The sequence below is a fragment of the Cottoperca gobio genome, chromosome 14 (genome assembly GCF_900634415.1).
Source record: "Cottoperca gobio chromosome 14, fCotGob3.1, whole genome shotgun sequence".
NCBI classification, from domain to species: Eukaryota; Metazoa; Chordata; class Actinopteri; order Perciformes; family Bovichtidae; genus Cottoperca; species Cottoperca gobio.
The window spans coordinates 15,644,333-15,667,454 of record NC_041368.1 but is presented as its reverse complement, the minus strand read 5'-3'; the positions used below and the strand labels follow the sequence as shown (position 1 = coordinate 15,667,454).

At 41.0% G+C, this 23,122-nt stretch overlaps 6 protein-coding genes across 6 annotated transcripts; all 6 read left to right on the top strand.

Annotated features, from left to right (window-relative positions):
• Positions 1 to 238: 238 nt before the first annotated feature.
• Positions 239 to 4,928, top strand: LOC115018628 (claudin-like protein ZF-A89). The gene is made up of 2 exons (XM_029447728.1): positions 239 to 806; positions 4,707 to 4,928. The coding sequence occupies exons 1-2, from the start codon at positions 275 to 277 to the stop codon at positions 4,805 to 4,807; spliced, it is 633 nt and encodes a 210-aa protein (XP_029303588.1). The 5' UTR covers positions 239 to 274; the 3' UTR covers positions 4,808 to 4,928.
• Positions 4,929 to 8,440: 3,512 nt separating this feature from the next.
• Positions 8,441 to 9,237, top strand: LOC115018718 (claudin-like protein ZF-A89). Its single transcript, XM_029447903.1, has one exon. The coding sequence runs from the start codon at positions 8,485 to 8,487 to the stop codon at positions 9,115 to 9,117; it is 633 nt and encodes a 210-aa protein (XP_029303763.1). The 5' UTR covers positions 8,441 to 8,484; the 3' UTR covers positions 9,118 to 9,237.
• A 1,061-nt stretch (positions 9,238 to 10,298) lies between these two features.
• Positions 10,299 to 11,416, top strand: LOC115018719 (claudin-4-like). Its single transcript, XM_029447904.1, has one exon. The coding sequence runs from the start codon at positions 10,299 to 10,301 to the stop codon at positions 10,863 to 10,865; it is 567 nt and encodes a 188-aa protein (XP_029303764.1). The 3' UTR covers positions 10,866 to 11,416.
• Positions 11,417 to 12,021: 605 nt separating this feature from the next.
• On the top strand, positions 12,022 to 13,570 carry LOC115018782 (claudin-4-like). Its single transcript, XM_029447997.1, has 3 exons — positions 12,022 to 12,156; positions 12,695 to 12,937; positions 13,139 to 13,570. The coding sequence occupies exons 1-3, from the start codon at positions 12,022 to 12,024 to the stop codon at positions 13,568 to 13,570; spliced, it is 810 nt and encodes a 269-aa protein (XP_029303857.1).
• An 811-nt stretch (positions 13,571 to 14,381) lies between these two features.
• Positions 14,382 to 14,906, top strand: LOC115018890 (claudin-4-like). Its single transcript, XM_029448145.1, has one exon. It carries the CDS (start codon positions 14,382 to 14,384, stop codon positions 14,904 to 14,906), a length of 525 nt encoding a protein of 174 aa, XP_029304005.1.
• A 1,970-nt stretch (positions 14,907 to 16,876) lies between these two features.
• Positions 16,877 to 17,845, top strand: LOC115018875 (claudin-4-like). Its single transcript, XM_029448121.1, has one exon. The coding sequence runs from the start codon at positions 16,877 to 16,879 to the stop codon at positions 17,843 to 17,845; it is 969 nt and encodes a 322-aa protein (XP_029303981.1).
• The last annotated feature ends 5,277 nt before the right edge of the window (positions 17,846 to 23,122 follow it).

Below are 23,122 nucleotides of genomic sequence, written 5' to 3'. Positions count from 1 at the left end.
TTGTTTGAGTTTATATTTGTATTTGAAGCAAACATTTGATATGTGGAAAGCTGCAATCTCCCCAAAACCCTCCACAAACCATCACATGTCAACTTCTACCAGTGTGTGGTTGACAGTATGGGATTAACCTTAATGACCACAGGTGTTTTCAACTTGAATAATTTTGAACAACCAATCAGGAGAGACCACGGCCTACCATGTGGGTTTAAAAGCTTCAGAGGAGAACTCTAATCCTTATATTTCATTGTTGCTTCTGCTCAACTATCGACAAAACATGGCATCTGCAGGGCTCCAGATTTTGGCCGTCTTTTTGGCAACTATCGGCTTTCTGGGAGATATCATCATCTGCGCCCTGCCCATGTGGAAGGTGTCTGCTTTCATTGGGACCAACATTGTGACGGCGCAGACCTTTTGGGAGGGCCTGTGGATGAACTGTGTGATGCAGAGCACTGGACAGATGCAGTGCAAGGTCTACGACTCCCTGCTGGCTCTTCCCGCTGACTTGCAAGCTGCCCGGGCCCTGGTTGTGATCTCCATCCTGGTCGTCTTCATGGGAATCATGCTCGCTGTCGCAGGGGGAAAATGCACCAACTGCATCGAAGATGAGGGGGCCAAGAGCAAGGTGGCCATTGCTGCGGGCGTGTTCTTCATAGTTGGTAGTATACTGTGCCTGATTCCTGTGTCCTGGTCTGCCAACGCTATCATCAGAAACTTCTACAACCCCACTATGATCGACGCACAGAGGAGGGAGCTCGGGGCGTCGCTGTTCATCGGTTGGGCATCATCAGGACTTCTGTTGATTGGAGGTGCACTTCTCTGCTGCCAGTGTCCTAAGGATAGAGGATACTCTGCGAAATATTCAGCCCCACGTTCAGCAGCCAGCGGCGACGCCTATGTTTAAAATGTCTGGATACTTATCTTCCTCTAGGAAACTTTTATAGTGTTAGGAATGTGTATATAGGAATGTTTTATAGTCTTAACTTATGATTTCAAATGTGTTAATGATTTTATTATTTAAATAAATTGTAATCTCCTAATCACACACTTTCCTTTTGTCAAGGGGGGGGAGGAGGGTGACTAGTTTCAAGTGAATACAAAGGTTTCAAAATGGTGGCTTTGGTTAGAACTCTTTTTCAGCCCATAAGGCGGGTCAAGTATTGCAGCAAGTTACTTGAAGCTTCATGATTTAAGGGTCTGAAGTTGTGGCTGAATGATGTCACCGGTCTTCAACTTGTCAGGGTTGTGAATAACCTTCAAAAAGCATGTTTGCAACTGATTCAGTATGCCTTTGTTCACACATGGTAGGAAAAGCACAGCCAGGTGTTACTAACAAGTGTCCAAAGGAACTAGCATGTACAATGCAAGAAATCACTAACTCATTTAATGTGAGCAGTAAATTCAGATTTTGAAGATTAATTAATATGGATGAGCATCAGTGTTGTATTTAATCTGCGTCAGGAAATATATTTGTGGTGGTTTTTCTTCCATAGATCTTTCTCTTGGCAGATGCATGCTAGCTGTTTCACTGCTTAGCTTAGTTTAGCACATAGCCTGGCACTTATTGCAGGCTTTGTGTTAAACTAACCGGCTGCTTGCTGTGGCTTCATGTAAATATTTTTTTAAACTCGCGCGTTCTCTCTGTAAAAAAGCAAAAGTTCTATAGCTGTAGAGATTAAACAATTCATGAAGATGATTCATCTGCAGTATGTTTTCTTAAACCAGGATCACAACAATAGAAATAGCTTCAACTATTCTAGTTTCTCACACTGGTGAGCATGAATTGAACATCTATTCTTTCTTCAGCGTGTTTAGTTTCCCCAGGCCAGCAGCCTACAGGTAGCATGTTTATTTAGAAACTGTCCTGCATTAATCACGCAGGTCTGTGGATTATTTTGTGAAATTTAGGTCATGATTTCTGGAAAGACATTGTGGCGTTGTCAAATATATTTGTTTTTGGTGCTTCCAGTTCCATTATATCTCCGACACTTCGGAAACTTACAATTAAACAATTTAGATTCATAAATGGCACTACAGGTAAGAAACTATTTGTCTGATTTTGTGGTTAACTGCCCCTTTTTAAGAATGTTTATCATCTTAGTTTACCATGTTAATATTTCCTAATTAGCACAAAATACAACAGAGGCCAAGGTAAATGTCATGTTTCGCAAGTAGCCGTAAACCTAAATAAGTATTGGACAGATTATAAATTAAATTATGGTGCTAAAGGAAAAACCAGAAGATCCACAAAGTCATTAGGATTCATTGTCTGGAAATAACGGAGTCCATCAATCTAGTAGATGTTGAGATTCTTTGCTGGCAGTAGCAGTAATACCAAAACATGACTAAAATTAACCCTGAACATCAAAAAAAAGGAGAACTTTTATGTGTAAAGACATGACACCAGTTTATATAATAGTTTTGAACCAGCAGTTTAACATGAATGTATACAGACTGCATGTATTTAATTTTTACAAAGACAAAAGACGATTGGCCTAGCAATGTAAAAATGTCATTAACCTAAACGGGAAGCACCAAACAAACTAAGGTACTCAGAAGAAATAAACTAAATATAAATGTGCATGAGGTCAGAAGGTCAACAACTCGGGAGAAAACTAGAACTAAAATGTGTACAGAGTTCCCAACATTTAACATCTGCTGCGTGGCAGCAATCACAACCCACTATCCTTAACCACAGACGCCAACACAAAGGCATTTTATTGCAGCCCTCTATAAAAATGCAGGGTGAGGATAGAGATGCTTGTTGAAGTCCAGTTTCCACTGCCTCTGTGGCCTGAGGGTCTGTCCCCAGCGGGCGAGTGAAATAACTTTCCATGTGTGGTGCACCACAACATTGCCACTATTAGAAAAGAGAAACTCATAAAGTGAATTCAACATATTTAGCAAACATTGATAGAAGTATCAAGTAGTAAATGAATTAAATGACTGACTGGTCAAAGCTGTTGCAGCTGAACATATTTGGTAATGTATATCTATCACCGGAAATACTTTAAAAAGCATATTTTCACACCAGCTGGTCCTTTAATCATTCATTTCATTACTAGTATTTTACCAGCTTATCGTGTTTTGGTTTTGTCAAGGCCCGTGCAAATCTAAAATGTCTTGCTAATTTAAAAGAGAAAAACAAAGTATTTTCTATTTTTTTCAAAATGTGCACAACCACCAACAAGATTTTTCATGTGTCCTATAAGTACATAAAATCAAGCGTGTGCCTTATTTGCCGCAACAGTATTTGTAATCTATATCACTATCCCTAATAACCTGTTCCAAATAAATGGCACGTCCATTTTGTGTGGTAGAAGAGTAAAAAGATGCACTAAACGCCGCCTTTTATGAGAGCAAAGCACATACCCTGATAATAATAATAAGCTTTATTTGTATAGCACCTTTCATACAAGAATTGCAGCCCAAAGTGCTTCACAGCAAAGACATAACAATTAGTACAAGATTAGAATAAGAGCATTTACAGTACAATAATCACAGTGTTGATGTAAATGAGTCTGAAGTAACATTATAAAAAATAATTAAAATAATATGAAAATAGCAGATAAAATAACATTGGCACACCATTCTGGTAAATGTTTAAACTATCAGGGCCATATTTTGAAAGCATGAGATCAACAATGGGCCCCTGTGGCCCTTCAACTGGTTTACTCCATTTGCTAACCATTCCTGGTAGTCTGTCAAACTCTTTATTGACCTTTAACGTATAAAACACAGACGTCTCCGTGAATACAGATTCTTTTGGCAAAATCTTGGTTAAAGCCCGCTTCATGAAGAAAACCTGGGTTAACAGGACAGTTGATAACCACCGTCCTGAACAATGTTTGTAATCTATATAGCTATCTGTAATAACCTGTTCCAAATAAGCGACACGTGATCAGTACATTTTGTGTGGTAAAAGTGTCAAAAGAAACACTAGACGTCGCCTTTTATGAGAACAAGCACAGAGCCTGATGAGGAGACCTGGGTTAACAGTACAGTTGATAACCACCGTCCTGATACCCATTATCTCTGACCACAGGTGTTTTCAATTTGAACAATTTTGAACAACCAATCAGGAGAGACCACGGCCTACCATGTGGGTTTAAAAGCTTCAGAGGAGAACTCTAATCCTTATATTTCATTGTTGCTTCTGCTCAACTATCGACAAAACATGGCATCTGCAGGGCTCCAGATTTTGGCCGTCTTTTTGGCAAGCGTCGGCTTTCTAGGAGATATCATCATCTGCGCCCTGCCCATGTGGAAGGTGTCTGCTTTCATTGGGACCAACATTGTGACGGCGCAGACCTTTTGGGAGGGCCTGTGGATGAACTGTGTGATGCAGAGCACTGGACAGATGCAGTGCAAGGTCTACGACTCCTTGCTGGCTCTTCCCGCTGACTTGCAAGCTGCCCGGGCCCTGGTTGTGATCTCCATCCTGGTCGTCTTCATGGGAGTCATGCTCGCTGTCGTAGGGGGAAAATGCACCAACTGCATCGAAGATGAGGGGGCCAAGAGCAAGGTGGCCATTGCTGCGGGCGTGTTCTTCATAGTTGGTAGTATACTGTGCCTGATCCCTGTGTCCTGGTCTGCCAACACTATCATCAGAAACTTCTACAACCCCATTATGATCGATGCACAGAGGAGGGAGCTCGGGGCGTCGCTGTTCATCGGTTGGGCATCATCAGGACTTCTGTTGCTTGGAGGTGCACTTCTCTGCTGCCAGTGTCCGAAGAATAAGGATAGAGGATACTCTGCGAAATATTCAGCCCCACGTTCAGCAGCCAGCAGAGACGCCTATGTTTAAAATGTCTGGATACTTGTCTTCCTCTAGGAAACTGGATGGAACTCTTAATGTTTTAAAGTCTTAACTTATGATTTCAAATGTTTTTACTCATTTTATTTAAATAAAAAATGTAATCTCATAATTAACACTCTTTCCTTTTTGTATGGGGGAGGGGGGGGGGGGGGGTGAATGCTGACTTGTTTCAAGTGAATACAAGGGTTTCAAAATGATGGCTTTGGTTAGTAAAACATTTTCTTTTTTCAGCCCATAAGGCGGGTCAAGTATTTCAGCAAGTTACTTGACGCTTCATGATTTAAGGGTCTGAAGTTGTGGCTGAATAATGTCACCGGTCTTCAACTTGTCAGGGTTGTGATTAACCTTCAAAAAGCATTTTTGCAACTGATTCAGTATGTTTGTTCACATGTGGTAGGTGTGCCAGGTGTTACTAACAAGTGTCCAAAGGAGCTAGCATGTACAATGCAAGAAATCACTAATTTATTTACTGTGTAAATTGAGTATTGAGATTACACTTGCATTTACATCAGTGTTGTATCTAATCTGCCTCAGGAACATCTTTGTGGGGTTTTTTCTTCCATAGGTCTTTCTAACATCACAAGTGCTAGCTGTTTCACTGATTAGCTTAGTTTAGCACATAGCCTGGAACTAATTGCAGACTTTGTGCTAAGCTAACCGGCTGCTTGCTGTGGCTTCATATTTACTGTAAAAGCAAAAGGTCTATAGCTGTAATTGGTTTAGAGATTAAACAATTCACTCCAGTATGTAAGAAACCGATTCATCTGAAGTATGTTTTCTTAAATTAGGATCAAACTAATAGAAATATCAACTATTCTAGTTTCTCACACCGAGCATTAATTGAACATCTACTCTTTCTTCAGTGTGTTCAGTGTTTAATTCCCCTACCTGTAGGCCCACAGGTAGGATGCTTATTTGGAAACTGTTCTGCATTCATTACTCGTGTCTGGATTATTTTGTGAAATGTAGGTAATTTCTGGAAAGACATTGCTGTAGAGTTGAATAAGATTTAGTGCTGCTTCCGGTGCCATCTAGTTCAATTATATCTCAAACTCTCAAAACGATCTCGATGCATAAATCGCACTACAGGTAAGAAACGATAGGTTTGATTTGAAATGTCATGTTTTGCAAGTAGTCATAAACAAAAGTGTTGGATAGATTATACATTTAATTTAATTGTGGTGCTAAAGGAAAAGCCAGAGGATCAACAAAGTCATTAGGATTCATTGTCTGGAAATAACTGAGTCCATCAATCCAGTAGATGTTGAGATGTTTGGCTGGCTAAGTGAAAACTTGACCTGCTGGTGGCACTAGAGGAAGGGAAACACCAGAGTCGGTAGAATTCATCCTCTGGGGATGACGTGGACAAATTTTTATGGCAATCCATTCCATAGTTTGAGATTTCAGGTGGACCGACCATGACCACCTCTGGAACCATGCTGCTAGCCCGGTTAAAAATGGTGTAAACCTTGAGCTCAAGTTGTAGCAGTAATACCAAATCATTCATAAAGACATGATGCCAGTTTATATAATTGTTTTGAACCAGCAGTTTAATATGAATTTATAAAGAATGCATTTATTACATTTTTATACATCCAAGAAAGACAATTGGCCTAACAATATAAAAAGTTCATTAACCAAAACAGGAAGCACCAAACAAACTAAGGTACTCAGAAGAAATAAAGAAACTATAAATGTGCATGAGGTCAAAAGGTCAACAACTCGGGAGAAAACTAGAACTAAAATGTGTACAGAGTTCCCAACATTTAACATCTGCTGCGTGGCAGCAATCACAACCCACTATCCTTAACCACAGACGCCAACACAAAGGCATTTTATTGCAGCCCTCTAGAAATGCAGGGTGAGGAATAGAGATGCTTGTTGAAGTCCAGTTTCCACTGCCTCTGTGGCCTGAGGGTCTGTCCCCAGCAGGGCGAGTGAAATAACTTTCCATGTGTGGTGCACCACAACATTGCCACTATTAGAAAAGAGAAACTCATAAAGTGAATTCAACATATTTAGCAAACATTGATAGAAGTATCAAGTAGTAAATGAATTAAATGACTGACTGGTCAAAGCTGTTGCAGCTGAACATATTTAGTAATGTATATCTATCACAGGAAATACTTTAAAAGGTACATTTTCACACCAGCTGGTCCTTTAATCATTCATTTCATTACTAGTATTTTACCAGCTTATCGTGTTTTGGTTTTGTCAAGGCCCGTGCAAATCTAAAATGTCTTGTTACTTTAAGAGAAAAACAAAGTATATATATATATATATATATATATATATATATATATATATATATATATATATATATATATATATATATATATATATATATATATATATATATATATATATATATATATATATATATATATATATATATATATATATATATTTCTTTCATGTGCACACCCACCAACAAGATATTTCACGTGTCATACTAGTTAGCAGTGATGTTACGTGCTGTGCCGAGGCTTCAGAGCATGTGTCGAGTAATCCAGGAAGTTTTCTGGGAAGCGCGTATCGAGGCTTGTATCGCTTTTGCAAAAATTACGTCATTGATGACATCCGAATGCCTCGCTGCCGATCGATACCACGTGAGTGTTTCAGATAGTGGTTCAGATCCTTTAAACCAAGGACCCCCAAACTGGTGTAGCATTTTTTTTTGCTTTATCTACAAACAATTTTGAGACCCCCCCTGCAGTACCTCCTCGGACCCTCGTGTTGAAGACCTATGCTTTAAAATAAGCGACACGTGATCAGTCCATTTTGTGTGGTAAAAGTGTCAAAAGAAACACTAGACGCCGCCTTTTATGAGAACAAGCACAGAGCCTGATGAGGAGACCTGGGTTAACAGGACAGTTGATAACCACCGTCCTGATACCCATTATCTCTGATTACAGTAACTTGCTTTGCAGTACATCCCTCAGGCCAGCTCGGCTCACTGGTTAATCAGCACAGGTGGAATCACTTAGCTTAATTGCTGCACTGGTAAATTAATAATAAAATAAGTTGGTAAGCAGGCCACGATAAATAAAATGTAATGTCCATGGTCTTTACAGACACTTCAAAATATAAAACAGGAAAACATTTTTAAGTGTTTTGAGAATTTAGCACCCAGGCAGTAAAGATAAATGTCTGTGTCTTATTTCTTGTCTGGTTCAGATGAAAGCCAGAAAGAAATCATCACATGCACTTTAAACAAAAGTCACATCTAGAAATGTACCTAAGACATTGCTCCAGGTCTTGAATATATTTTACTTTCAGTTTTAAATGTCACAAATCAAGAGAATAAATAAACAGGAGAAAAATAATTAGAGAATATTTCAGATTTTTAAATGAAACATGGATGTTAATTGTTGGAGGTATTTCCGAAGTGATTGTTTGAGTTTATATTTGTATTTGAAGCAAACATTTGATATGTGGAAAGCTGCAATCTCCCCAAAACCCTCCACAAACCATCACATGTCAACTTCTACCAGTGTGTGGTTGACAGTATGGGATTAACTTAATGACCACAGGTGTTTTCAACTTGAATAATTTTGAACAACCAATCAGGAGAGACCACGGCCTACCATGTGGGTTTAAAAGCTTCAGAGGAGAACTCTAATCCTTATATTTCATTGTTGCTTCTGCTCAACTATCGACAAAACATGGCATCTGCAGGGCTCCAGATTTTGGCCATCTTTTTGGCAAGCGTCGGCTTTCTGGGAGATATCATCATCTGCGCCCTGCCCATGTGGAAGGTGTCTGCTTTCATTGGGACCAACATTGTGACGGCGCAGACCTTTTGGGAGGGCCTGTGGATGAACTGTGTGATGCAGAGCACTGGACAGATGCAGTGCAAGGTCTACGACTCCCTGCTGGCTCTTCCCGCTGACTTGCAAGCTGCCCGGGCCCTGGTTGTGATCTCCATCCTGGTCGTCTTCATGGGAATCATGCTCGCTGTCGTAGGGGGAAAATGCACCAACTGCATCGAAGATGAGGGGGCCAAGAGCAAGGTGGCCATTGCTGCGGGCGTGTTCTTCATAGTTGGTAGTATACTGTGCCTGATCCCTGTGTCCTGGTCTGCCAACACTATCATCAGAAACTTCTACAACCCCACTATGATCGATGCACAGAGGAGGGAGCTCGGGGCGTCGCTGTTCATCGGTTGGGCGTCATCAGGACTTCTGTTGCTTGGAGGTGCACTTCTCTGCTGCCAGTGTCCGAAGAATAAGGATAGAGGATACTCTGCGAAATATTCAGCCCCACGTTCAGCAGCCAGCAGAGGCGCCTATGTTTAAAATGTCTGGATACCTGTCTTCCTCTAGGAAACTGGACGGAACTCTTAATGTTTTAAAGTCTTAACTTATGATTTCAAATGTTTTACTAATTTTATTTAAATAAAAATTTTAATATCATAATTAACACGCTTTCCTTTTTGTATGGGGGAGGGGGGTGAATGCTGACTAGTTTCAAGTGAATACAAGGGTTTCAAAATGGTGGCTTTGGTCAGTTTAACTTTTATTTTCAGCCCATAAGGCGGGTCAAGTATTTCAGCAAGTCACTTGACGCTTCATGATAGACTTTCATTTGCATCAGTGTTGGATCTAGTCTGCCTCAGGAATATCTTTTAGTGGGGCTTTTTCTACAGGTCTTTCAAACAGTATGCACATGCTAGGTATTTCACTAGTTAGCTTAGTTTAGCACATAGCCTGGCACTAATTGCAGGCTTTGTGCTAAGCTAACCGGCTGCTTGCTGTGGCTTCATATTCCCTGTAAAGGCAAGTTATTGATCAAGTTATGGAAGCAAAAGGTCTATAGCTAAACTATAGCTATAATTGATTTAGAGATGAAACAATTCACTCCAGTATTCAAGAAGCTTTTACATCTGCAGTATGTTTTCTTAAATGAGGATGACACTAATAAAAATATCTTCAACTATTCTAGTTTCTTACACTGGTGAGCATAAATTGAACATACTCTTTCTTCAGCGTGTTTAGTTCCCCCCTAGGCTCTGTAGGCCTACAGGTAAGATGCTTATTTAGAAACTGTCCAAGCATTCATTTCAGATCTCGGCATTTAAAATGATTATTTAAAGTCTAAACTTGCTTTTTCTGTAAATGGCTAAAATTGGTGCTTCAATCCATATAAAAATTGTGATTATAGCCTTTTGTTTTGTGTCGGTCTTTCATACATGAATGCTTTTGCTAGCAGCTTTCTCCTCCTCCTTGCTCACAAGTGTTCATTGTGAGCAGGAATCAGGACAAGCAGGAAACTCGATCCACAAACTAGCAAAGTCCCCTCCCTGTTTTGTCTTCACATACCTGCAGCGGAAAACCACAAAGCAAAACACAGCCACTGCTGCGTTTACAGCCGAGTGAAAGCTTGTGTTAAAAATAATTGTCGGCTCAACTAGATTTTGTTGCTATCTTTAACTTTGTGGTAAACTAAAACACATGCCTTGGATTTGTTTTTTGGCAAAATGCAGACCCAGCTCGTTGGTGTGTGTTTGGCAATCATCGGCTTTCTTGGCACCATCGTTATCTGCGCACTGCCCATGTGGAAGGTGACTGCCTTTGTTGGGGCAAGCATCATCACCTCTCAGGTCTTCTGGGAAGGTTTATGGATGAATTGTGTCATACAGAGCACGGGTCAGTCACAATGTAAAGCCTACGATTCCATTCTGGCTTTACCACAGGATCTGCAGGCTTCCAGGGCTCTGATCTGCGTCTCCATCGCTGTCAGCATGGTGGCCATCGGGCTCACTGTGGTCGGGGCCCACTGCACCAACTTCTTTCGTGCCGACCGGCTGTACAAAGCTAATATCGGCGTGGCTGGGGGTGTGGTGTTTATATTAGCAGGCCTCCTGTGTGTTATTCCTGTCAGCTTGTCGGCTCACAGCATCATCACAGGTTTCTACAACCCCCTGCCCACCTCGGAGAGGAGGGGAGAACTCGGGGCTTCCATATATGTGGGCTGGGCGTCTGGAGTTCTGCTCATCATTGGAGGAGGGGTGTTGTGTAGCACCTACAGATGCCGAGGACGATGAGAGGAGGAGAGTACACGGCGTCATACGTCAAATACATACTGTAGTTGAAAATGCACAGTAATGTGTTTACTGTGATGGACTTGGATCAAAGCTTCTTTTTCAATATTCATTTCAACCTTTGTTAAATTCACTATACTGACATTTTCAAACTAATCTGTGTAATATATTAAGTGTGTAGCATATTCAATATAGTAAATTACATGACCAGGGCATGCAGTGTTTGTTTTTTTTCAAAGTGAAGAATGAAAAAATGAAGTCTTGTTAAGCCAATAATTGTATAATGTGATATTATAGGATGTTAACTGTTAAGCTATGTTTATGTGATTAGTTTTAGTTTGTGCATAATATATTATGAATGATGCAAGAATAATCAGTTTTTAAGACCTTTTAAAGACGATTGGTTTTATCATAATCTTAAACAGTATTTTTTAACCGTCAGTTTCGTTCTTGTTTTAGGGATTTTGAGCGTAAAACCTTCAGAATTTGAAACAGAAATAGCTTAATAAAAAGTCATTTTTACTCTTATCACATGCAAGTTGTGAAATAAATTGAATGGTACAGGTAACAACTAAAATGTTTCACTTCACTGGAAGACGTTTGTTTTTTCAAGTGGAAGAAACTATGAATGTTTGTATGTTTTTATCTTAACAAACCAATAAATTCACCTTGTATATTTGTATAAGTTCTGCATTTTTTGTCAATCTAACACTATTATTTTTAAAACAACTGTGAAATTGTAGCTTAGTGCAAGTTACAAAATTAGCTTAATATAAAAGGATTCTCCCCAGAGATATGAGATATATGATATATGAAAGAGAAGAAGAAAACATGCTACTTTGAGAACCTCTGTGCTGTACATCAACATTTGTATAAAAGCCTGAAAAACCTGACCTGGTTCTGGCTCAGAGGTGTTTGAATACTCTATATGTATATTTACCGATAGCTCACAAGATGCTTCTCTTTGGACCACGTTCGCTGTCTTTATTGATCTTTGTGTCATCTGACTGAACATTACAGCAAAACATAACAGCTGACGAGGGCAGCTTACGATCTATTTCAGCAGAAACAAGACAAGAGAGGCTTTTTCTGCTGTCACAGTGGATTTGGTGAATTAGCTTTGGTTTTAGTTTATTGCTGCATAACTGAACATCTTTAAATGGGAGGGCAGGGCATGCAGATTGGGGGTCTTGCACTGGTCCTGATGGGTATTTTAGGAGTGTGTACGACATGTGGACTACCAATGTGGCGTGAGACGTCTTTTGTGGGAGCAAATATTGTCACGGCACAATCGGTAAGTCGATACAGAGAAATTAATTTCACATACTACAAGTTCAAATCTACCATGTTGTATCCATTACAACAAATACACCTTACAGACTGTAAATACGTTAATTATAATCAGCAACACACGGAGAATCAATGTGAAAGTGTGAAGACTATATAACGTGAGTCATGTAAACTAATGTGTGTCACAGTATAATATTGCATTACATTGAAATGCTCAATCTACTCACTTTAACAACTTCGCAAAAAAAAACAAAAGACGTTAAATTGAATTTTGAATTCTGCAACAATACAGATTATAATTGAGCTATATTATTTTTTTTAAACTATAATCATTTTTAAACTACAATAAATATGAAATCAGAGTTTATGGGTCTCACCTCAAAACTTAAAGGTGCAATAAGTAGTACCGAGCCATCCTCTGCTAGTTCATCTTTTAAATAATTTGCACTTAAATTCTAGTCAAACCTTACACGTTGCACCTTTAATGAACATCTTGTCAAGTTTTTAAACCTCGCTGAAGGTTCCCTCTGTCTCTGTTTTAGGTGTGGGATGGTCTGTGGTTACACTGTGTCCTTCAGGCCACAGGTCAGATGCAGTGCAAGAGACAGACAAAATCCATCACTTTGACCGTTGATATTCAGGCTGGACGTGCCCTCACATTGATCTCCATCCTCGCCGGCCTCCTGGGCTTCATTGTTACCCTCGGAGGAGGAGGCGTAGTCAACTGTAGTGGCGCTCCACCTGATCCCTTAGAGACTCCGACCGCCTCTTCCTCCAGAAAGAAGGTGCTGAGGTTGTATTCATATCGTGTGGGGTTTGAAAATATAAAAAAATACACTTTGACAGGAATTTTCACCGTGATAATTTTACTGCAAACAACAACTTAGGCTGTCAAAATCATTTTTAATATAATATAATCACAAAAAAACTGCACAAACTCACTGATCATTGATGTATATTATCACTGATATCCTCTGTTTCTCCAGGTGCGTCTGCTGGGTGGAGTTCTGTGTGTCCTAGCCGGCATCCTGTGCCTGATTTCAGTCAGCTGGTCAGCAGCAGCAACCATCTTAATCTTCAATGACCCTTTAGCAATTGCAGCCCTGAAGAGAGAGGTGGGCTCCTCCATCTACATAGGCTGGGCCTCCTCTGTGCTGCTCCTGCTCGGCGGTGCTCTGATCTGCTTCGTCTGTGGGGAGAAGGAGAGAACCCCACCTTCCTACTACTCCTACATGCCGTACAGCACCAACACTCAATACAGCGACTCTGCATCCCGCATGGCCACTCTGAGGTCTGATGTTATTGGACCAAACACCTCGAGGATGTTGGACCGTCGTACGCCAAGTAGGATGGTCGAGCAAGTAGCCCAAGTGCATGAGTATACCTCCCCGAATAAAGGTCTTATTTATGGAAATTAAGCCAAATCTGGTGCGTGACGTCCCAGCAGAACCACAACAGTGAATATTATTACAGCATGCCCTAATCTGGATGGGTGGATCTGCATGGATCATTGGGAGAATTGTTGATTGGCACTATAATCACTTAACTGTGGTCACTGATTGTTTCTGTTTACATGCTAATCAATGCTCACTCTCTCAGTACTTTCTTTGGAGGGATTTTTGTTGCTCTGGTTTTACAAGCAGCGGCCTTACAAACTCCTCCTGTGCAGCCAAACGTTTCTATATGATATCTAAATATGTACAATATGCAATAAAATATATATGGTGCAGGCACACAATAAATAGAGTCTTAGGTTTGAACTTTTAACACATCATAAACTTCCATGAAGAAGTGGAAAAAGAGGATACCAGACATATATTATACCAACAATATGAACTATTATTATTTCAGCAACAATAATCATAATATTTAATCATTTTCAACACACATTTAATAAAATAGAGGCAATAGGTTTCACATTTGTTTTTATCTATATCAAGAGAAGGGACATTTTTGAAGAAGAATCGAAGAATCTAATTTTCTTTGGTAGATTTTTAGGACTGCATGTTTAGCATGTAGTTTTCTGAGTTATTTCATAATATATCATGTCGAAATCCAAGAGAAAAACAGTTTAAAATAAAAGTACAAATACTTGCTGTTGTAATAGCAGCAGTTTTTAATCTCTAAGTGGGCAATAAAAACCTCGCCCCGCTGCATTTTCTGCCTCACAGGTAAAATACTCAAATTCTCTGCAACACAGTCTGACCTCTTTGAAGGCAGAGTTTCAGCATGGTGTCTGGTGGAAGACAGATTCTGGGTTTTGTCCTGGCTGTCATCGGCTTTCTGGGGAGCATCATCATCTGCGCTCTCCCCACCTGGAAAGTCACAGCCTTCATTGGTGCAAACATCATCACTTCTCAGGTGATCTGGGAGGGTCTATGGATGAACTGTGTGACCCAGAGTACAGGTCAAATGCAGTGCAAAGTCTACGACTCTCTCCTGGCTTTACCTCAAGACCTGCAGGCTTCCAGAGCACTCGTCATCATCGGCATCATCGCCAGGCTCTTTGGGATCATTCTCGGCATGGTCGGGGGCAAGTGCACCAACTTTGTGGAGGACGAGAGGGAAAAGAGCAGAGTGGCCATCGCTTCTGGAATCATCTTTATCATTGCAGGCCTCATGGTGCGTATCCCCGTCTCCTGGACCGCCACAGGGGGCCTCCTGTGCACCTCCTGTCCCCCGAGAGAAGAAAAGGATTATGATGTGAAGTACGCCAAGGCTCGCTCTGAGCACAGCAGCACGGCCTACGTTTAGATGTTCAGCAGGAAGCAACTGGGACAGTCGGTTGGAAAGAGATTAGACAAAGAGTTTATGCAAGTTTCACCTTCTGTTTGTCGCATGAAGATGAGTCCACCATTTAGAATAATAACGTTTATATAGTGGCTAAAGTAGATATGAACTTTTGCAGTTTGAGTGTGTAACTTAAGCATGTTTTTTTGATGCAAGTTTTAGTCTTACATACATCCTCAAGAATCATATATGTTGTCAAATGTGCAGTTATTTTACCTCTATATGTGAATATACAATGTTTTTGTATTTTACATCATTATTAATACTTTCGCACAGTTCTTATATGTTTTATGTTGTTAATTAGTCCCATACATGTTCTCCATGACCTGTGAGATTCAAAACATGACTGCTGTATATTAAACACATTATATATTTATATGACATCTGCCTGTGTAGTTACTGTTGTGTGTCTAAGCCCGATACGTTCTACTCTCTCTTGATCAAACTAGAGTATTGATGATGATTGAGAATTTTCTTCAGATTGTGTTTGGTTGATGTTTTTCTCTCTATTATTGTATACGATTCAAATTTAAGTCATTTGTTTCTCTTGAGTCCTTTTCCATCTCGTCACTGTGTTTGTTTTTTCAAAGGGAAAAACAGACACAGAGATGATTCAAGTGTACACGACAGAATCCTTACGAACAGGTTGTGTGACAATGTGTGCTTCCTTCCAAATAAACGTTGCTAAATAAACAAAGAGACCGAGTGATAACTGTGTGTATGTTTATTTATTATCTTGTTTCATGTATCATGTTTGTAAACTTTTGCACAAAAGAAAGAGATTTCTTGTGTCCTTTAAACATGATTTATGCAAAAATGAAAATGTAGTTTGTTATAATGTTGCGGGGGTGAAAATGAATAGACACAAAAAGTATCTCTCTGAACTTTACAAGGACAGCAAGATTATTTTGAGCCTGATTAAATAGTTAAGCAGTGTGTGTGTGTGTGTGTGTGTGTGTGTGTGTGTGTGTGTGTGTGTGTGTGTGTGTGTGTGTGTAAGGGGGGGGAGTGGTTTTGCATGTTTCAAACAGGTTTAGCCACTGCTAGAATGAAACTGGTTTTCTCCCAGGAGATTGTGTTTCACATCTTTCTCCTTTTGTTACACAAATACATTCTGCACGCAGGATGTGTACACACACACACACACACGCACACACACGCACACACACACACACACACACGTATTAACTTTTGAATCAAATCTGATTCTCTTTTTTGCCTTTTTTGCCATCCATTCCAGTGTTTTCAGCAAAGAAATGGTTTGTAGCAGAGTGAGGAAAAAGATGCTGCGCCTCATGAGTGTGCATCTCATCAACATGTTGAATACCCAGAAGCCTGTCAGTGTTTCTGCTTCATCCAAAGCTTATCGTTTCCAAAATAATCTCGTCAGACAAAGATAATGAGGGAGGGAATAGATGATGTCATGGTTTCACAGCTACCTCTCTCTCTCCCTCTCTGTTTTTCTGTCAACCTCCTCCCCCTTTGGTTTCCCTATAGAGTAGGTGTGGTGCATCCACACCTGACTAGTAGCACACAGGCAGATGCTCAGGTGACAGAAGAGAAAGAACACTCTCAGGTAGAGAAATAAAGAGAGAGGGGGAGGAGAGAAAAAGCACTTAGGGATATGAAGGAGGAGGGACAGAGATGAACCAAGGCTGAACACAGACACACCAGGAGTCAAGTTAAAGCTACTGGAGGCTGGACGGACAACTGCAATTGTCAAACAGGGCTCTGCGCTCCTGGGACAGATACAACATAGCAACTGAGGCAAGAAAAAGATTGACGCTATGAAAACGGCATCATCACACATTGACTGACAAAGAAAGATACAAGAGAAGTGTCACCAGGAGAAAAATAAAAGCATCACAGCATTTTTCAAGGGTCTGTGAGGATTTCCCGAGCACCTTCAGAGACCTTCCCTCCACCTCTACGTCATGGCCTCTTTGGGGATGCAGATGCTGGCCAGCGCCCTGTGCCTCCTGGGTTGGGCAGGGGTCATCATCAGCTGCATACTGCCCATGTGGCGGGTCACGGCCTTCGTGGGAAGCACCATCGTCACCTCGCAGACCATCTGGGAGGGCATCTGGATGACCTGTGTGGCGCAGAGCACGGGGCAGATCCAGTGTAAACCTTACGACTCTCTTCTTGCTCTCAGCGCAGATCTGCAGGCCGCCAGGGCTCTCATCGTCGTTGCCATCACTACGGGAAGCGCGGGCCTCATTCTAGCCTTCATTGGAGGGAAGTGCACTCGCTTTTTGGATGAGGAAGGAGGCGGGGTTAAAGGCAAGGTGGCTGTAGCAGCAGGAGCCATTTTGATCGTCACAGGGCTGCTGTGTTTGATCCCCACATCGTGGGCGGCCGGGTCCGTGGTGAAGAAGTTCTACAGCGCCTCCATAGATGCTCAACGGAGGGAGATTGGCGCTTGCATCTACATCGGCTGGGGAGCGTCCGTCCTGCTTATCTTGGGAGGGGGTTTGTTCATCAGCTCAGCATGCCCCCTCAAAGCCCACAATGAGGACAAGAGCCCTTCTGTCCGTTACTTGGTGGTTCGTTCCTCCAACGGGTCCACCCAGGCAGGCTCCCAACGCAGCAGAGTACCACCAGCAACATCTCAGCCTCTCGGAGTCCTTCCCAGGTCTCGAAGCTACGATGGAGCATCAACAAAGCCTCCGGTGTACACAAGGCCTCCCTGGGAGGACGGGGCTGAGCAGGGCTCGAGGTCAGAAGGATCATGGGCTCCATCATCAAAGTCTCAGATGAAAAGACCGGGGTCGACAAAGTCTGAATACAGTGAGGCGCCGTCCACAAAGTCTCAACTGAAACGAGCAGAAATGGAAGAGAATTCATCCGTCAAGAGCGAAAATGAGGACACGTCCTCAAACCCAGCGAGAACATACCTATGATAAAAGCGCACACATATATATGTACATACTTACATTTACACACCAATACAGAACTTTTACATAAAAAGAGTTTAGTAGTGGTAGTTTACTTATTTTGTGTGATGAAAAGTAGTTAACTGTTAACTGTGTTTAAGTATAGTTATCTTTAAACTCCACCATCTTGATTTGTTAAAGGACATAAGGGAAAAGGTCTGGAATACATTCATTAATATGCAGGCGAAAAGCAGCTTTAACATGTTATGTGCACTGAAACTGAACTTAAAGTCAAATGCAGTAACAAACGAAATCCAGGAAGTGAAGTATGCTTTTGTTGCCTTTTTTCTTTTTTTTTTTAATGAATGTCTTTAATTAAACATCATTGGATTAATTTTGACATGATACGTTTGAAATGTTAACGTGGAGCATTACACTGGTATACGTTTTTTTCTCACTCTTTAAATGCACTAAATGAGGATAAATGCATCCACACACAAATTTTACCTCAGACTTTTTTATCTTGTTTGTTTCTGCTGGACATACAGGAACCTGAATGCAACATAAGTAATTAACCATATTTTAGCCTATTTTCTATCATTACTTTAATTTGATAGCATTGCATTTTTTATTATTCATGTAGGTGCTCATTGATGAGCTTTACAGCCATGAAAAGTTACACTTTTTAGATTTAGATTAGAACTGTGAAATGTGATATTGTGTTTATATTGTTTTGTACAAATATTATTGACTGTTTACTTTTTAATAAATTACTGTAATTTGATTGAGCGTGTCTTTTATAATATAAATGTTACACATGAGCTGAAAAGAGCCTTTCATTTAAAGTATACAGCAGTATACCTCTTCCTGGCTATGTTAATCTACAGGACAAACTGGTTTGACAGAGAGTGTGTTTACAGCGGAGGTAGAGTTAGAGGAGGGAGGCACAGTGTGTTTGTAGAGGACTCTGTTTCAGTGAATCATGTCTATGGAACGTGTGTCGTTTGGGTTTTTCATTATAGAGTCATAATATAATGCTGCCAGTCATACATAATACACAAGTTTTACTTCAGAGAATACGCTGCGTTATGGATAGATACATGACGTAAACCTGCAAAACTACACTGAACAAAAGCAAAACATTTCAAATCAAGTTCTGTGGGGTCGAGCAATATTTGGCTGACCGACTGATAGGCCACGTGATTGATGTTCATGATCGTGTCATAGTTTTGTGAAACACTACCATCTCGTGGTTAGTGGTGCACACTCCTTTATGTCTTTGTAGCCCTTCCTCTCCAGTCAGCGCTGCCTAGAATGCAATTCACCGTCTCTAAATGTACCGCTACCCCTTCTCTCTGTGTCTCTAATCTGTGTGCCAAATGCCACGGGACAGATTACAGCTAAACAGATGGGAGAAACAGTCTCAGGGTTTCAGTTAAAGAGCAGCAAGCACATCTCCAGGGGATATGAACTCTCTGAATGATACTTATTCTCCCAAATCAGATATCCCTGTGGCTGATGGACATCATGCTGTGATAAGTCCCTGTGAGGGAAAGACTCTCCCTCATCCACTTATCTACCTCGCGCTTCTTCTTAGAAAATCCTTTTTTTGTGGAATCATAATCTCATCCGAGCAGATCCATCATCGCCATCGGGACAATTTGTGCAGGATAAGGCCCTCAAAGTGATTCTGTAATAGGGAAAGCTTCTTTTTCTTTCTTACTGTTGAGCACCCAGTTTTTCCACGCGTGAAAAGTGGGTAGGCACTAAATGACGGACACACGGAGTCTGTCATTTAGGTACTGTCACGGTGTGGTAAAGGTGAGGACCCAAAAGCAGAATGCAGGACGAAGGTTTAACAAAAAGCGAACTTTATTAAAACAAAGCCGAATCTAGAATACAACAATACAACGTAACCAAAACACAAACCAATCTGGGGTAGAGCAGAACACGAGCAGAACACGACCTAACATCAATGACAATGGCTGAGGAACAGCTGGGGCCTCGAGGGGCGGCAGGGATACGGCCGGGGTCTGCAGAGGCGGCAGGCAGAGGCGGCAAGTAGACGGTCGGGGTCTGCAGAGGCGGCAAGTAGACGGCCGGGGTCTGCAGAGCTGATGGGAAGGCAGACCGATCGGCAAGGTTGAGGAAATCCCTGAGTGCCTCAGGCAGAAGACTCCTCAACCAGGGCTTCTTTGCTACGGGCCTCTTGAAGAAGGGCCTGCTGGCCCCTTCCACATGCGGCCTCTTTCCATTCCCACAAAATACATATTATATCGACATAAAGATTTAGATAATCTTCGTCGTCAAGCACTGCTGGGTCCATTATGGGTGGGATTGTACTGTCACGGTGTGGTAAAGGTGAGGACTCAAAAGCAGAATGCAGGAAGAGGGTTTAACAAAAAGCGAGCTTCATTAAAAACAAAGCCGAATCTAGAATACAACAATACACCGCGAGCAGACCGCAAGCAGAACATCAATGACAATCCCACAAAACACACTGGGGCAGACAGGGCTAAATACACAGACAACGAACGAGGGAACAAGACACAGCTGGGGAGAAAGGCAGAAACACAAGGGCAGAGTAAATGGACAGAGGAGGAACACATTAACAATCAGAAGGAGAGGGTAAAGACACAGACAGGAAGTACCACTAGATTTATTACAAGGGGGAGTGAACACTTCAATATAAAACAGGAAACAGTAGTGCAAGAACTGTGACAGGTACAGTGTGTTTCCAAACACTTTTACTACTGTTCTGGTTGGATGTTAAACTACATTTGGTTTCAGTCGTACTTGTACTATGTGCAATGACAATAAAGCTGAATCTAATCCAATCTAATCAAACGTGTGGTCCTGTATGTAAGATGTGTGCACCAAGTTAATTTCAGTTCAGATCCTATCTTTATCATCCAACAAGGGAAATTGTTTTTGCAACAATGTTGCTTAAACAAGATAAACCCACAATAAAACACAGAATTTATTTTCATTATCACTACTGTCTCTTATCTCTTTTTTCTCTTCTCTAACAAGGACAGGAACAGATCATTAAGGTCAACTTTTTAGCATTCAGTTAGTTGCAATTTGCAACATCACCGCTAGATGCCACTAAATCCTACACACTGCTCCTTTAAAGTACAAAGTACGTTTTGTTTGAAATAAGTCAAGTTACCCCATTTTCTTCTATCTATGGTACAATGCATTAATAGGGTCATTTCAGTAAATTACATAGATTTTGTCTTTCATTTACCAGCCAACATCCCAGTTTGGGTAAATATGGGTCATGTAGTGAATCAATAAAACCTCTCAGTTTGATCCAGAGTTGAATCAAAACAGTTTCTATATGAAGACCTACACTCAATGACACCAAACACAACTTCAATGAGTCTTTGATTTATTTGAATGTTGTTTTCATGTGATGACACATTTTATAAAGAATCACAGTGTAGCCAATGCAAACATAGTTTAGGACAAATTAACAAGGCCACAGCCTTAACCACATCCTCACAGTGAGAAGAGAAGAGAGCCACTGAAGGTGCTCTGGTTACTGTCATCGTCGTAGAGAGCAAAGCTTGATGGGAGAACCAGGTGAATTTCATCTCCTGCTATCAGCTCCAAGACAACAGAGTTGGTGAAATACTTATAATGAGTATCTTCCTTCCACTCCACATTAAACATAATCTTCTGGTTGTTCTTGTACACATATACACCCATAAGACCTGTGTGATTACCACATACAGTGAACTGGAGATAGTAGACCCCTTTGACTGGTGCTGTGAAGAAACCTACAGAGTAAGAGTAGAAAATGAAAAACAGTAGCAATTGATTTAGATTGACATCTACTCGTGTTCATGTGACCTGCTGTATATTACCTGTAGCTGGATTGTAAGCATTGCCAATGTTGGTGAAGATCTTGTTGTATTTCAGTGTGGTGTCTGTGTTGTATGGTCCAACGTATCCTGCATTAGTCAGAGCTGTATAAAGGCCACCTTTGGTTCTTCTGTTAACACAAAAAAGTCAATGTATGTCATTCAATTTTACCCAGACTAAATAAGTTGTGTGTGTGTGTGTGTGTGTGTGTGTGTGTGTGTGTGTGTGTGTGTGTGTGTGTGTGTGTGTGTGTGTGTGGTGTGTGTGTGAATAAGAAGATGCGATCATCACCTGCATTTATTTTCTCCAGCTGGTCGATCCTGGACTTGCTAACGAAAAGTTCACTCTCACTGCTGCTCAGTCTGCTCTGCAAGACTGAAGTTAATGCAATGAGTGTGAATTACAGAGCAGAACTAACTGTTAACATGCACAACAAATTATATACAATACCTTATCCCTCATCTTATCTGTGGACCCAATACTCAAAAATGACAATATTACACACACTTCAATAAAACTAGTAAAACAACATTATCAACTCTTTACCTGAGTTCTCATTTTGCAGCAGCTGCACGTGCACTTTGGTGAAGATCAGCTCAGCTTTCACTTCATTCACCTGATTCTCGCTATTCTTCACTCTGGTGTCCATGTTCCTCAGCTCCACCCTGAGCTCCACCACCATGTCTCTCAGTGCCCTCACCTCCACCCAGATGTCAGGGACAATTTGATTGGGCTGTCGATTCCTCACCTGCACCTCTTGGAGCCGTCTCCTGAAACTCTCTGATCTCACCCACCTGGCCGAGGCCTCCACCCTCCCCCTGAGCCCCCGACCCACACAGAGCGAGCAGCAACAACAGCAAACCAACAACAACACTCATTGTGAAGTTACACGTCTTCATAAAGGTTCAGTGGAAGAGCTCTTATATAGTCTCCAAACTTCAGCTGGCTGACCGAATGGGAAAAACAACAAGTGTTTTTGTTTGAAAGTTTAATTCAAGGCCTTCGATGATTCAATATCATCTGTGCTAGTGAGAAAATACAAGCTGCTGCAGGCCGGTGGAACACTTTTACTATGATACCCTCTCATGCAGTCACAGCTGTACATACACCGAGTTTATTAATACACACACAGACACACACTCAGAGAAACACAACAGAGTTGAGCTTTCTTCACTCTTTCTAACTTCTCTCTGATATATTATAAATGAATACTGTGCTCTATTAGAACATTTTGATAGTTGTAATCTTTCGTTATGATTTTATTTATCCTATAAATTATTACGATAATAGAAAGTTAATTTAACTGAAATATGGTCAGGTTTAAGAGAATCATGAATGTACTCTCACTAGATATGAGGTAGAAACCTCCTGTAGCATTTGAGTGAGTCACATTGTGAAGGTTGTATTTAGTTATTATGCAGTATTGTATAGTAT

Bases quoted from the DNA above. Each gene is read 5' to 3' on its own strand.
- LOC115018628 (XM_029447728.1), top strand. From the start codon at position 275: ATGGCATCTGCAGGGCTCCAGATTTTGGCCGTCTTTTTGGCAACTATC. The intron at 807-4,706 runs GTGCACTTCTCT...TGTTGCTTGGAG, and splicing joins AGGACTTCTGTTGATTGGAG to GTGCACTTCTCTGCTGCCAG.
- LOC115018718 (XM_029447903.1), top strand. From the start codon at position 8,485: ATGGCATCTGCAGGGCTCCAGATTTTGGCCATCTTTTTGGCAAGCGTC.
- LOC115018719 (XM_029447904.1), top strand. From the start codon at position 10,299: ATGCAGACCCAGCTCGTTGGTGTGTGTTTGGCAATCATCGGCTTTCTT.
- LOC115018782 (XM_029447997.1), top strand. From the start codon at position 12,022: ATGGGAGGGCAGGGCATGCAGATTGGGGGTCTTGCACTGGTCCTGATG. The intron at 12,157-12,694 runs GTAAGTCGATAC...TCTCTGTTTTAG, and splicing joins ATATTGTCACGGCACAATCG to GTGTGGGATGGTCTGTGGTT. The intron at 12,938-13,138 runs GTGCTGAGGTTG...CTGTTTCTCCAG, and splicing joins CCTCTTCCTCCAGAAAGAAG to GTGCGTCTGCTGGGTGGAGT.
- LOC115018890 (XM_029448145.1), top strand. From the start codon at position 14,382: ATGGTGTCTGGTGGAAGACAGATTCTGGGTTTTGTCCTGGCTGTCATC.
- LOC115018875 (XM_029448121.1), top strand. From the start codon at position 16,877: ATGGCCTCTTTGGGGATGCAGATGCTGGCCAGCGCCCTGTGCCTCCTG.